Genomic DNA, 15014 nt, shown 5'->3' on the forward strand with positions numbered 1-15014 from the left:
CTGCCAGGGTTGGGGCAGCCACAGCCTCCCTGGGCACCCTGGGACAGGGTCTCACCACCACAACAGGCAAAACTTCTGCCTAACATCTAACCTCAATTTCCCTCCTTCAATTTGAACCAGTCACCCCTTGTCCTGTCCCTGCAGCTCCTAACACAGAGTCCCTCCCCTTCTCCCTTGTAAGCCCTTCAGATACTGACAGGGTACTATGAGGTCTCCACACAACCTTCTCTTCTCCAGGCCCAACAGCCCCAACTCCCTCAGCCTGTCCTCACAGGGAGATGCTCCAGTGCTCTGAGCAGCTCTGTGGCCTCCTCTGCACTTGCTCCAACACTTCCATGCTCTCCTTACACTGAGGGCACCAGAGCTGTGTGCAGTATTCCAGGTGGGTCTTATGAGATAACTTAAATATACTCAAACTAACTCGGTGCTCCCATACACAAGGAAACTGAATGCATTGGCAAACAGGAGTAATTACTCTAAAGCAAGAACAATATGAAGCTGCAGTTCTACAGAGGTTAACCCCCTCCCAAAACCAGGAGCTTAAAGGAACTAGAAGCCTCAGGAAGACCCAACTTACTTCAGTTTGGCTGCCTGAGTGGGTTCCAGTATGAGTCGCAGCTGCTCACAAAGCTGCTGTGACAGAGGAGCTGTCAGAACCAAGTACCTCTGCCACAACTGTGCTGCTTCCTTCTCCTGAAACATCACACAAAAAATACAAGTGGATTAGGAAAAGAAACCCCAAAAAGATGGGAAACACTGTCTGAATAAAGAAAATAAACCTCAGTGTGATAAGGGGGTGGCAGTGGATACTTAAGATGCTGCAACGTGCACTGATCTTTTCTCTAGGAAGGTCTTGTAACTACCAGGGGCTGACAGTTGCTATTACAGCAAGGCAAGCCATAAAGTCCTCCAGGTTCTCTACTGACCCTCAAACATTTAGATTAAAATTCAATTACATTCAAGAATTCCTGCAGATATGTTTCACAGTTCATGACTAGGACAATAAGAGCAAAGTAACACATCCTGGTTCTGCTGTTGGCTTTAACACTGCTTCTGTTGAGCACAGTTTTGTCAAAGTCCTGTGTTCAGCACTTAACTGCAGGTGACAACTCCAAATGGAATAGGTTTGGGAGGACTGAGAGCAGTGTGTCTAACTACTCAAGTTTTACAAGGCATCATCAGAGTGAATTCCTGCACATGGCACACAGCACATTCAAAACAAGGTCTGACACATCATCCTGTGTTAAGGTCATTTTTTTCCAGAGTAAGTTAAACATAACAACAAAAATAGCATTCAAACCATGTGATTTTGAGTACTTAGATTCCAGCCTGCTTGGCTTCCTCAATCTTTCAGCACTAAGACAAGATGAAACAATGCAATGAAGGATTCTTGAGGTCACAAACCTCCTCAGGAGTTCCAGGCTGCTGTGTCTGCCAAGCTTCCAGTTGCCTTTCAAGTTCCTTCCTTAGCTCTTCAGGATCTCTAACGATGTGCTAGAAGTGGAGTTACGAGATTTAGGAGACAGAAAAATAAGTTTACACATCTAGTGATCTCCAAAGTATGGGAAACTAAAAAAAATTAAAAAATGTAAATGCATTGTTCTTCTTCTTTTAAACATGAAAATACATGGAAGGCAGAGTGACAGGTGAATGGTTGGACTCAAGGATCTTAGCAATCTCCTCCAGCCTTGATGATTCTGTGATTTAACTGCTGCTACAAGAGCTCCCTCTACTGTTTCCCGTTTGGGCTGTCAGTTGGGAATAACCCCAAACCTGAACAACAGGGACCTCACTGCTCTGGCAACAGGAGAACATCTGCATTCAGCAGTGTTTTCCCAAGGAGCTGCAGCAGTTGGCACTAAGATGGAAATAACAGGTACAGCTAGCACACAGCACCTAGAAACAGCAACATCTCACCCTCCATGGACACAACCTTATGAGAACAGAAGGGACAATACAACTAAAAAACAGACACTGAAAATATCTTACTTTATCAACTGGTTATCCAGCACCAACTGCTTCTCTTTGTGATAAAAACTGTTTTTTCACAGCCAGCAGTTTGCACTGGGAAACTGTGAGTGGTACCTGAAGCTCTAGGGTTTTCCAGGCTGTGATAAAACTTTTGGAATCAAGGCATTTATAAAAAGCTCAAGAAATTCTACAGTACTTGCAATCAGCTTTTTTGAAGTAATATATTGTGATGAATTAAATGAGGTGAATTCTTTGTCCACAAAATCACCACAGAACCATTGAGGTTGGGAGACCTCTAAGAACATCGAGTCCAACCATGAACCTGTCACTGCTGGAACCCCTAAACCCTAACCCAGATCCTCCAGTGCCACATCAGACACCTCTGAAACACCTCCAGGGATGGTGACTGCACCACCTCCCTGGGCAATAGCCCAGGGCCTCAACACCACAACAGGGAAAACATTCCTCCTAACATCTAATGATAGCAACCTACTGGATTGCCTGAAGAAAGGAATTCCATTTACTAGAGAACAGTTAGTTACTGGGGAAGAGAAGGTTGTGTGGAGAGCTCAGAGCACCTTGCAGGAGCTGAAGGGGCTCCAGGGAAGCTGCAGAGGGATCTGTGTTAGGAGCTGCAGGGACAGCACAAGGGGCAATGGGCACAAATTGAAGGAGGGAAATTTGGGTTAGATGTTAGGCAGAAGTTTTGCCTGTTGTGGTGGTGAGACCCTGTCCCAGGGTGCCCAGGGAGGCTGTGGCTGCCCCAACCCTGGCAGTGTTCACAGCCAGGTTGGATGAGCCTTGAGCAACCTGCTCTGGTGGGAGGTGTCCCTGCCCAGGGCAGGGGTTGGGGCTGGATCATCTCTAAGCTCTATTCCAACCCCTAAAAATTCTATGATTTCATGATTAGTCTTTTGCATTCACAGAGTTTCATTAACACAGGTCAGGTAAAACCATCTGTTTCTACTCTTGCAGCTGTAAGAAGACAGAGTGGGTGTCATACCTGGGGAGTGTCCATCAAAAACTGATGTGCTGTATGGATGGTTGAGTCTTTGCTTCTCTCTGGCTTCTCTTCAGCCACCTGTGGTAGCTTCTCTGTTGTAGAGTCATCAACATCCATCGAGTCAGAATTCTGGACCTCTGGCTCCACATCCCCTGGTCCTACAACCACAGCACTGATTACCAACTTTGTCAATCACATCATGCAAGCAGCAATATTGTATCCTGACCCTTTTACACAGCCTCTCATGGTTTGCAGTGCATCTTCTTATTCTAAGGGAAGTACCCAGAACTTCAGACATTTAAATTCCAGGAACAGGGAGAACACACCTTGCAACTCACTGAACAGATAAATATGTATTTCCTAATGCAAATTGGTTTTCACTCTTAAAACTGTCTTGCCAAATCAACAAAGTAACAGTGAACATATCTTTAACACCTGAAAATTCCATTGGGGAAGTAATTTTTTTTTGGCCCTCATAGCCTCTGTGACAGAATGACAGGAGGTATCACATCATTTGAAAACATTCAGAAAATCACTATTAAAAACCAGGAATTTTCTCTTACCTTTCACCCTCTAATGTTTTAACAGAACAGCTGTCTATAATCAAAAAGCAACGTATAAATAAAGGAATGGACTCAGGAATTTCTTTTACTATTGTTTCTACTGTTTAACAACTCATTGTTAAAAGATTATTCTAAAGGGAAAAAAGTACAACACTGCAGGAGATGTTTCAAAGATCCAATTTTTCCCAACATGGTGTTAGGGAACCATGTGGCAAACCAAACAGACTGAATACATGCACACCTGTACCATAAAGCTAATGAGTCTAGCAAGGGGTTTAAGTGATTACACCTGAAGGGAGCAGGAGGCAACAATACAGGCATGTAAAACTTGGCTCCTCTCTCTAGCCAGTCTGAGTGTGTTTGAGAAGAAAACTGGTCAAAATTGAGCCAAGGTGTCATTTAATTGGGGAACCTCTTAATGGATTCAAGTCCATGAACAGGAGGTGCCAAGAGGATGATCAGACTCTGCTCAGTGGGGAAACCAATCAAACAAGAGGGAACAGCACAAACTGATGCCCAGGAAGTTCCACCTGAACACGAGGAAGAACTTCTTTGCTGTGCAGTCCCTGAGCACTGAACAGATTGCCCAGAGAGGTCGTGGATTCTCCTCCCTGGAGATATTCCAGAACCCTCTGGACACAGCCCTGAGCCATGAGCTCTGGGCTGGCCCTGCTGGGGTAGGAAGGTTGGACCAGATGACCCACAGTTGTCCCTTCCAACCTCACTGATTCTGTGGTACATCAAAATGCCATTTTTCTGTTGCAATTGGCAAGAGATACTTTTATCCAGCTTATTTTTGTGTGTGTGGTCTGTGTGGCTGACAATTCAGACCTATCATCTTCTCATCTACCAACCACTGACATCTGATAGCCAAGTTCTGTTGGGCTTTTTCCCTTCCCACTTCATGCAGAAAGCAGTGAGAGAGTGACACAGCTCAGTGCCACCGCACTGGCTGTTGCTCAGACAGCTCCTCAGCTGCTTGCTGGGTGTTTTGTTCAGCAGTTACACATAAAAAGAGTGGAGCTCTGTGGTGCTGGTGACACTGGAACGCATCGTTACGTGCCAGTTCATTAAGGGAACTGGCATTGTGTGGAGCAGCAGGGAAGTGTTTGCTTTTGAGTCCTTCAAAGTGGTGGATAAAGATTAGAGACCATTAACTTGAAAGAAAAGCAGCAAACCCCTCTGTCCCTCAAGCAATTTAGCAAAGGCTAATACTAGTTACTAGGCAGAAGTAAAGATGTTGCTGCACAAAAATCAATTAGGAGCAGAAATTTTAGTCCTACAAAATGTCTTGTGACAGATGAGTTACGAAACTCATCCACTACATGCCAACATAAATACCTACATACACATTTAAAGATCCACACAGCATAAATTTAGAATGCTTTTTTCAGTTAATGTACCAAGAGGTTTAGGGGCAGTAGATTTGGTTTTTTCTGGCTTCAGCTCTTCTGTGTCTACTGCTTTGAGATCCTCGTCCTGCACTTCTGTGTCCATAGCTACATCTTCAGAATCTCCCTCTTCCTTTTCTTCAAGAGGCATCATAGGTTTCTCCTGCTCCTGGCTGGCTGCATCTGTACAAAGACAACAACACTTATTAAGGGCAAAGTGGGAAAGAGAAGTAGTGAAGCTGGAACAAAAATGTTGTGCTCTGAGGCCACAGTGTTTCAGTTCTAGTGACCTTCAGAAGAGATCTGAAGTATCTCTCAAACCTCTGTTTAACAGAATCATAGGATCAACTGGGTTGGAAAAGAACTCCGAGATCATTGAGTCCAACCCTCCCATGGTCACTAGCCCATGGCACTAAGTGCCACATCCAGTCTCAGCTTGAAATCCTCCAGGGATGGGGAATCCACCTCCTCCCTGGGCAGCACATTCCAATGCCTGAGCACTCTCTCTGCAAAAAATCTCTTCCTAAGATCCAACCTAACCCTCCCCTGGCAGAGCTTGAGTCTGTGCCCTCTTGTCCTGCTGCTGGTTGCCTGGGAGAAGAGACCAACCCCCACCTGACTCCAACCTCCTGTCAGGGAGTTGCAGAGGGTGAGAAGGTCTCCCCTGAGCCTCCTCTTCTCCAGGCTGAACACCCCCAGCTCCCTCAGCCTCTCCTCATGCCACTTGTGCTCCAGTCCCTTCCCCAGCCTCGTTGCTCTGCTCTGGACCTGCTCCAGCCCCTCAATGTCCCTCCTGAGCTGAGGGCCCAGAACTGAGCACAGGATTCAAGGTGTGGCCTCACCAGCACCGAGTGCAGGGGCAGAATCACCTCCTGGTCCTGCTGACCACACTGTTCCTGCTCCAGCCCAGGATGCCTTTGGCCTTCTTGGCCCCCTGAGCACACTGCTGGCTCCTGCTCAGCTCCTGTCTCTCCACACTCCCAGGTCCCTTTCTCCTGGTGCTCTCCAGCCGCTCTGCCCCCAGCCTAGAGTGCTGCATGGGATGTTAAACATCACTTAGAGGGGAAAAACTGCAGGAAATAGGAGTGTTTGAGGATTTGATGCTGCAATGGCAACCCTGTGCACCCAGAAATACACCCATACCATAGGTCTGTGCATCATAGTGTTCAGAGCCTTCTTTGATGTGTTCAAAGGCATCAGCCTCCTCCACGTTTTGTTTGGGCTGAGCTGTGTCCTGCTTTGCTTCACTGCTGGACTCGATGGTTCTCAGTCGCTTGTGGACGTGTTCATTGTGATCTCCCATCGAACGCTCGTTGTCTGCCTGACCTGGTTTCCTCTTGAAACTCTGAAAGAGAACAAATTAACACCATCGACTTCAAGTGAGGTGTAATCCCAAACTAATGACAACAGGGTTAGAATCACAGAACCATCAGGGCTGGAGGAAACATCTAAGGTCTTCGAGTCCAACCACTAACCTATCACTGCTGGAACCCCTAAACCCTAAACCATATCCTCCAGTGTCAGATCCAAACACCTCTTAAACACTTCCAGGGATGGTAACTCCACCACCTCCCTGGGCAACCTATTCCAGTGTCTGAACACCCTAACAGCCAATCTGACTCTGCCCTGGCTCAGCTCAAGGCCATTCCCTCTCTCCTCTCCCTCAGCCCTGGCAGGACACACATCCCACACCTCTCTCCAGCCCTGGCAGGAGTTGCAGAGAGCCAGGAGGTCACCCCTGTTGGCTCCCACTGAGCTGTGCCACCAGCACTGCCAAGGCCCTTTGGGACCAACACCTCTGTCCCCACTGCTCCCCCAGCCTGGAGCTGCATGGGCTGTTGTGTGCCAAGGGCAGCACCAGCTCTGAGCCTCACTGACCCTCCTGCAGTGTCCTCAGCCACTGATCCAGTCACTCCAGGTCTCTCTGCAGAGCTTTCCTACCCTCAGGCAGATCCACACTCACACCCAACTTAAGTGTCCTCTGCAACTTCACTGAGGTCACTCAATCCCCACATCCAGATCATCAATAAAGATGTTAAACAGGACCTGCCCCAGCACTGAGCCCTGGGGAACATCACTAGGGACCAGGCACAAACTGGATTTAGCCCCTTGTTCTAACAAGGAGAAATTTGCTGGCTAATATTAAGACACAGAATTGAAAAGAACTCAAAATAAGAGGTGAACCTGGGTATTTTTCCTGCTTTGCTTCTGAGAAGCCATCCTGGCCATGAGTGTGGATTCATGGCCTTCTGACTGATTTGCACTTGAAGCTCCAGTTCCATTTTCCTGAAAGAAAAAAAACCAAATGTAACTCAAAACAGCAACTGCTGTGAACAAATCTCAGAAGTTGAACTGCAAGGCTGAGCTGCCTTCTCTTGTGAATGACAAATGGCTCATAACTGTATTAGTCTTACAGAGAACAGACAAGACAAGTCTTACCTTGACATCAGTGAAAACTGCTGGGTAGCTACAGCTTTCCATTGCTTTGCAGTGCATTTATAATTGCTGTAAACTGAATCTCATACAGATTTCTTAAAAATTATGTCAGCAGTTCCTTGATTGTAACTTGAAAACACATTCACAAACTCAGTGTGACACAACCTCAAGACACTTCATTGTGATTTACCTCTTTAGACTGGTCTTTTTCTGAAGCCTCTCCAGCCAGCTCAACAGCACTGTCACTCTGCAAGTTTTCCTGCCCAGTCTGCCCCTGTGTTTCATGCTCCATTCTCTTCTCAGCCTCAGGGATGTCTTCATCCATCTCTGGATTATCTTTACCCTCTTCTTCCTGAAATAACATCAGATTATTTTAACATTTTAAGAAAAGACACTGAGAACTGGGTGTTATTGAAAGGCATTTAAAGCAGAATGAGGTCATCATAAACTCTGGAACCACCAAGGTTGGAGGAGACCTCTAAGAACATTGAGTCCAACCATTAACTGTCACTGCTGGAACCCCTAAACCCTAACCCAGATCCTCCAGTGCCACATCAGACACCTCTGAAACACCTCCAGGGATGGTGACTGCACCACCTCCCTGGGCAATATCCCAGGGCCACAACACCACAACAGGGAAAACATTTCTCCTAGCAAGCTGTCCAGCTATGGGATGAGACCATGAGAGAATGGGCTGAAATTGTGTCAGGGGAGGGTTAGGCTGGAGATTAGCAACTGGTTCTTCTTTCCCCAGAGGTGTTTGGGCACTGAACAGCTCCCAGGGCAGTGTCACAGCCCCAAGGCTGACAGAGCTCCAGAGGTGTTTGGCCAATGCTCTCAGCACAGGGTGTGACTGTCAGGGATGTCTGTGCAGGGCAGGAGTTGGACTGGGTGATCCTCAAGGGTCACTTCCAGCTCTGATGATTCTGTGACTCTGAGTTGACTCGTGGTGTGTTGGGTGAATGGCAGAGCTCAGAGTGCTCTAATAAATGGGGTTCCATGGGGCTGGTGACTGGTATAATCAGGAAAGTTGTGGAAGGTGCCTTCAACTCCTGCATTCAGAACACTGAAAAAATACACTGAACTGAGCTGAACCCTGAGGAACAACACTGGTGACCAAACTGGGAGGTGCTGTTGACTCTCTTGAGGGTCAACAGGCCTTGCAGAGGGATCTAGATAGATTGGGGCATTGGGATATGGTCAATGGGGTGAAATTTAACAAGTCCAGACGCTGGGTTTGCATCTAGGATGGAGTAATGCTGGGCACAACTGGGAGAGGAGAGGCTGGAGAGCAGTCCTGGGGTGCTTCACACACAGCATCACCAGCTGGTCAAAAAAGGTGATCACCCCACTGTATCCAGCACTGGTGCAGCCTCACCTGGAGCACTGTGTGCAATTCTGAGCCTCACAATTTAGGAAGGATGTGAAAGTCCTTGAATGTGTCCAGAGGAGGACACCAAAGCTGGTGCAAGGGGTAGAAGGAATGTCCTCTGAGGAGCAGCTGAGGACTCTGGGTTTGTCTGGTGTGGAGAGAGGGAGGGCTAAGGGGCAACATCATTGCTCTCTATAAATTCCTGAGGATGGGATATGGAGAGGGAGGTGCTGAGCTCTTCTCCCTGGCACCAAGTGACAGGATGCATGGGAATGGTTCAAGAAGCATTTCTTTGCCAAGAGGGTGATCAACACACTTAAGAGACTTCCTAGAGAGGTGCTGGATGCCCCAAGCCTCTAAGTGTTTGAGAGGCACTTGGTCAATGTCCTTAACAATACCCTTAAACTCCTGGTCAGCCCCAAAGTGGTCAGGCAGTTGGGCTAGATGATTGCTGTAGGTCGCTCCCAACTGAAATAGCCTATTGTGTTCCAGCACAAGGCCAAGGAGGTGGCACAGCAGAAATACACATTTAATAGTAAGCAGATTTCTGGTTTTGCTATGAAGATTCTCACTAACATTACTCAATGGCAAATTTGTTTCAGGGTATCACAGAACATACTGATTTCTTATGTCTGGGATAAGGTAATTAAAAAGAAGTAGAAAATGCCATCAGGCTTTTATTTGTCACACTCTACCTGAGGCTGAAGGCCTTGGTTGTCATTGGGCATTCCTTTATCTTCAGTAGATTTGTTTTTCTCCTCATCAGGTGGTTGTGACTCCTCCTCCTCCTCTTCTTCCTCTGCATCCTCAGTGTTCCCTGCATTTTCTTCTTGATCCTGAGCATCTTTGTCCCCCTCATCTTCCTTCTCCTCCTTATCTTCAGAAATGCCTTCTTCAGCTGCTCCTGCATCTTGATCATCTCTTTCTGTCTCACCAGTATCCTCTTCTTTCTGTTCTTTTGACTTCTCTGCCTCATTTAAATCCACAGGTTTCTCATCTATTTCAAAATCATTTGCTTCTTCTGGATTAAAAAAAAAACCACAAAAGCACATCAGAAAGGAATATAAATCTTTCAGTGAAGTACAGAGACTGTGAATATTGCAGATATTTGGAATAAAACTGCCCAGCCTAACTAAAAACAATTCTACACATCCAATCTCTGACTTTTTATAGGAAGAAATTCCCTCAAGTCACAATTGGCTTCTACCCAATGATACAACAGGATAAATTCCTGTTAACTTCCTTTAACCCAATATTCCTGAGGGTCAATTAACTTTAGAGTACAAATGCTTGGAAGTATGTAGAAAAAAACTAGAAGGAACCATGAAAGCAATTGGACAGCTAAATAAGGAGCTTCCAGTATAAGTTAGGATCTTAGACTTCTCCTCCAACCTAGGAATGTGTAGAGAGATTTTTTTCAGCTGTACCTTCATCCTCTTCTTCCTCATCACTCTTCTCACCATTCTCCAAATTCAAATTATCAGGAAGATCTAAAGGTTCAATTTCAGGCTCCTTTTCTTGCTGGCCATGGTAAGGATCTACCTCGTTCTCATCATACTCACGCTGTCAGCAGGAGAGTGGGGGGAAAAAACAAGAGGCATGGAGTAAGTGGGAGGAAAAGCAAAGATAAGGAACTACAAGCTATGGAATTCTCTAGGATAAAGAAATGCTGGATACAGTATTGCTTTCTGCTCAGTTAAAAAGGGATTTGCAGTGGTACAAACCCTCAGAAAGGGCAGAAGAAGACTGATCTCAGCTAAAGCATTTACAGGAACTGGTGGTACTTAAAACCAGCATGTTTTGTGCTCAGAATCCAGTTCTCCCAGCTGCAAGATTCTGATCAGAATCTTCACCCTTGCAGATGATAAATGCACTCTTGCAAACTCAGGAAAATCATCCAGTATACTTTATTCAGCTTTTTGGGATCAGTCCCCACTGGCTTAAAGTGTTTCTGTTGCTAAACACAACAGAATAAGAAATTTTAAGCTGTGCCTGTCATCAGGTGAGTGTAAATCCTGTTTTGGCAGCCACTGCAAGTTCAGGTTAGTGCATACAAAACTTCTTTATGGAATATGGATCAGAAAATACACGGATAACATAATGGATACAATATGGTTTACCTTTAGCTCCGAAATAACTTTTTTTAGTGCACATCACTGTGGAATGAAGAGCATTTCAAACTCTCAGAAACACATGACAGGAGGCACAGAATGTGGTGTAACAGCAAGATACTCCACCTAGCCCAAATAATTGTTACCTCATCAATTTGTTCATGTATTTTCTCTTGGTTTCCACTGTCCTCTTCTTGTTGCTCTGTTTCCTCATCCTTGGGAGGCTGTTTTTTATTATCCTTGGTCCCTGTGCCCAAATTGTCATCTTTTGCAACCAGCTCTGGATCCTCCTGTTAACCAAGAAATCCAAAAGAAACTCAGTTAGTTATGCTACCTCTTCTCAAAGCCTCAGTGACAGGACATCACCTCCTATAAGGAAAGACAGCACTGAACAGAACTTATCCCCTCAAATTATCCCTTCCCAAGCCCAAGAGCTATGGAAGGCAGTTCACATTAAGGTAACAGAGCTTAATTCCGTTGATACTTCTCTCCCCAGGCTTTTTCTCTTTACCTCATCCATTCCTGGTCCAGTTTCTTCTGTTTTACTACTAGCATCTTCATCATCATCATCATCTTCATCTCCCCAGAGCCTTTCATCCAGTTTATCATCAGCTTCAGCATTGTCAAGATTTCCCATCTGCTTATCAAGTTCCTCCTCTTCATCTGAATCTTCATCATCGTCTGTGTACAAACCAGAATGTGTTTCAGTACAGAAGAGATGGAGCTAATGTTTTTGTTAGCTTGACAAATAAATAGTCACACTCTGCACCTTAATTTCATCACTCTCTGCAGTTAATTGAGAGATGTGGGAGAAAACACACAGGCACCAACTCCCAGACAAGCACAGGGTCCTAGTTAAGTGGTTCAGTGTTCTCCTGGAGATATGGCCACACAGAGCCTTCTCTGCCTCAGCTTAACAAGTGCCAGGTGCAAACCCTGGATGATTTAAATTCTCTGCTCCTAACCCTCTGTCCTCCATTCTCAAAATGTTTTGGCATTACCGGGCAGGGGAAGGTCCATTCCAGTTTATCTGTTAGTTTGGGAAGTTCATTTCTTCTGCAGATGAACTTATTGGCATTTCCCCAGAGATGTGGAAACAGCCTAACACTACTGGAAGTTATAAGCCATGTTAGCTTCAGATGTTCAAGCTGTTACTCTGGAAAGTGAGGAGCAACTCAAGTGAATCTACCCAATGTTGCTATTTTTTTCCATTTAGAAAAGGTAAAGTTACTTTCTTTCCATTGTTTAAGAGTTAGCAATAGCTTCATAGTCACATTTTGGGGTTAACTACAGCCCTATGTGGACAGGCTGAGGGAGTTGGGGCTGTTGAGCCTGGAGAAGAGCAGGCTGTGTGGGAACATCAGAGCAACTTTTCAACATCTGAAGGGCCTACAAGGAGCTGGAGAGGGACTCTGTGTTAGGAATTGCAGTGACAGGACAAGGGGAAATGGGTTCAAACTGAAGGAGGAAAAGACTAGGTCAGACCAGAGAAAAAAGTTTTTTACTCTAAGGGTGGTGAGCCCCTGGCCCAGGGTGCCCAGGGGTGCTGTGGCTGCCCCAACCCTGGCAGTGTTCACAGCCAGGTTGGATGAGCCTTGAGCAACCTGCTCTGGTGGGAGGTGTCCCTGCCCAGGGCAGGGGTTGGGGCTGGATAATCTGTACTGTTCATTCCAACCCCTAAATTCTATGACTCTATGAACTTACAACAGGAAGAAAGAACTGTCACCATTCCAAAACAATCAGTGAGAGAAGATAGCAATTTCCTTGTACACTTCTAAGCATCCCTATGAATACTGCCTAATATTCATACCCAGATGGCCTCACTCTGTTGTGCAACATTCACTTTACAGCATATGCTTTGTAACAAACATAAAAGTAACAATCATTACTGGATTTAAAAACCGTGGAAAAACCAAACCTTTTTTCTCCTTTTCTCCACCATGCATTTTTCCTTCAAAGTCTTCTGACATTTCAATTGCATTGTCCTCTGCTTCTATGTCTGGTTTGGAATCTGGATCCTCCTTCTCCTTCTCTTGACCCTTCTGAAAACTGTCTTCTATCTGAATTGTTGGTAAAGCCAAAAATTACAATGGATCTTGGCTATGTATTAAAGCTTAAAGTACTACCACAGTATTTCTAGGCTTATATGCAAAGACAACAGCCAACAATAACAGGAGACTGAGCTAACTTGATGTTTTTTACCCTGCACATCATGAATTTCAAGACCTTTTTCAGCCTTGCTTCAATTCAACAAGAACAACCCAAACACTTGCCTGATCTTCACTTTCTATTTTGTCGCTCACATCCTTCTTGCCTTCCCCATCTCCAATACCACCATCCTCATAATCATGGAACTCTGTTGCTCCCTCTCCAGCTTCCTCCTCAAGTAATTCTTTTGGCAGGCAAAATCCCTACAAAGGCAAACAAATTCAAAACCTTCTGCAGTAGTACAAGTCCATCCTGCAGCTTCATTTCAACTTGAGACTTTTGCCCACATTAAATATATGCTGACCATAAATACACTATTATCTCTAGTAACTCACCTTTTGGGCAAGCTCTGTAAAAATGCTGGTCAGAACAGAAAGCAATTTTCCAGTGCTCCTGTGAGATGCCAGTGAAACAGTGAGGTAGAACAGGATGAGGTGTGAATACTTGCAGAGCATGGGCCTCAGACGCACCAGCAAGTAGCAGGACTGGTTGAAAAACTGCAGTTAAAACAAGACAAAAGAGCTGTCAAGACACTATTTGCGCATACTGAGCTGCACCTCAGAGAGGATTATGGTAGTGCTGAAAAGATGGTCAAACCAGAAATGTCAAGAGGTGAGCTGAACTACCATTTCTAAAGCTTTTCCTAGATTTTTCACAAAAACTCTAAGTGTCTTACCACAGGAACATTTTGCTCTCCCTGCAGCCCTGGCAGGACACATCCCACACCTCTCTCCAGCCCTGGCAGGAGTTGCAGAGAGCCAGGAGGTCACCCCTGAGCCTCTTCTCCAGGCTGACCAACCCAACTCCCTCAGCCCTTGCCCATGTGCTCTGCCCTTTGCTGCCCTCGTTGCCCTTGGCTGGACTCGCTCAGTGCCTCAATGGCCTTTGGGCAGTGAGTGCCCAAAGCTGAGCACAGCACTGAGCTGGGACCTCCCCAGTGCCCAGTGCAGGGGGATGACACTGCCCTAGTGCTGCTGCCACACTCTGCTGAGCCAGGACAAGGTGCCCTTGGCCTCCTTGGCCACCTGTGCACACTCTTGGCTCCCACTGAGCTGTGCCACCAGCACTGCCAAGGCCCTTACTGACAAGCAAACCTCCCAAAGCCAAAAAACTCTTTGAGGACACAAACCTCTTGACATCCCAAAGCCAAAAAACTCTTTGAGGACAATTTTACCTTCTGTTTATTTAAAGTGCAATCTTCCCCATAAGATTTCAGGATCTCCAGCAATTCTGAAACCGCTGAAATTGCTTTCTGCATATGTAAAGATTCCAGATCAGCTGAGAGATCTTCATCCAGAAGTTTGGTTATATGTCCTGCTTTAATCACATCGAATGAGGCTTCATCCTCTTTATCTGAAACACACAAAAAGATGGAAATCAAATCAGACATGTTATAGGAACTAACCTAGAAATATCCACCCTATCTGTCTAAATAAACAACTTCTATTGATGTGGCAATTTCCTTGTGTGTTGGTACCATTCCTAGACACAGGTTTGCATAGTTTAAACTCTTCTCCTCCCCAATTAAGCAGATTAACAAATTTACCATTTTCATCTGGAGATTTTTCTTCTTCTTTTCCACCCTCCTGCTTTCTCTCCACCAAGCACTGAATGGCATACAGGACAGCATGGATAACAGCCTCCACTTTTGTTGAGAAGTGCTCCACAAACTCCTCATCTGAGTCTTGATTTCCTTTAGAACCATAACACAGGCAATTTCACATGGGAACACATCAGGTTACAGGTTCACACATTTACCTCATGCAAGGGCCATGAGAACACTATGCAATTTTTATCACACAGTTCTACCAAACTCTACTTATTGATCCTGACCTACAACTATGGTACAAGATCTGTCATCAACAAGCTTGAATTTCATTATGTGATTCTGGATATCAGAATGAACATGGGGCAACCTTCAGCAATAACCAGAGTAAGGTTTAACAAGGCCAAGTGCTG

The 15014-nt window shown here is 45.5% G+C and overlaps 2 protein-coding genes across 2 annotated transcripts in view; both read right to left on the reverse strand.

Annotated features, from left to right (window-relative positions):
• Positions 1–3127, reverse strand: part of LOC103802779 (midasin-like) — an 8277-nt gene extending 5150 nt beyond the window's left edge. Inside the window, exons 1-3 of the mRNA XM_009075300.1 lie at positions 2975–3127; positions 1405–1494; positions 578–693 (exon numbers count right to left, since the gene is read on the reverse strand). Of these exons, the coding sequence (XP_009073548.1) occupies positions 578–693; positions 1405–1494; positions 2975–3091 (323 nt within the window). The 5' untranslated portion in view covers positions 3092–3127. The remainder of the gene's footprint in view (positions 1–577; positions 694–1404; positions 1495–2974) is intronic.
• A 685-nt stretch (positions 3128–3812) lies between these two features.
• LOC103802780 (midasin-like) lies at positions 3813–14748 on the reverse strand (the record flags this gene model as incomplete). Its single annotated transcript, XM_009075301.1, has 13 exons — positions 3813–3826; positions 4941–5111; positions 6072–6273; positions 7555–7716; positions 9432–9757; positions 10164–10299; positions 10994–11137; positions 11359–11528; positions 12766–12907; positions 13121–13258; positions 13391–13552; positions 14230–14408; positions 14602–14748. Coding segments are annotated over 13 exons (2093 nt in total), but the record flags the coding sequence as incomplete, so codon positions are not given.
• Between the last annotated feature and the right edge of the window lie 266 nt (positions 14749–15014).

Source organism: Acanthisitta chloris, unplaced genomic scaffold, assembly GCF_000695815.1.
Source record: "Acanthisitta chloris isolate BGI_N310 unplaced genomic scaffold, ASM69581v1 scaffold9665, whole genome shotgun sequence".
NCBI lineage: Eukaryota > Metazoa > Chordata > Aves > Passeriformes > Acanthisittidae > Acanthisitta > Acanthisitta chloris.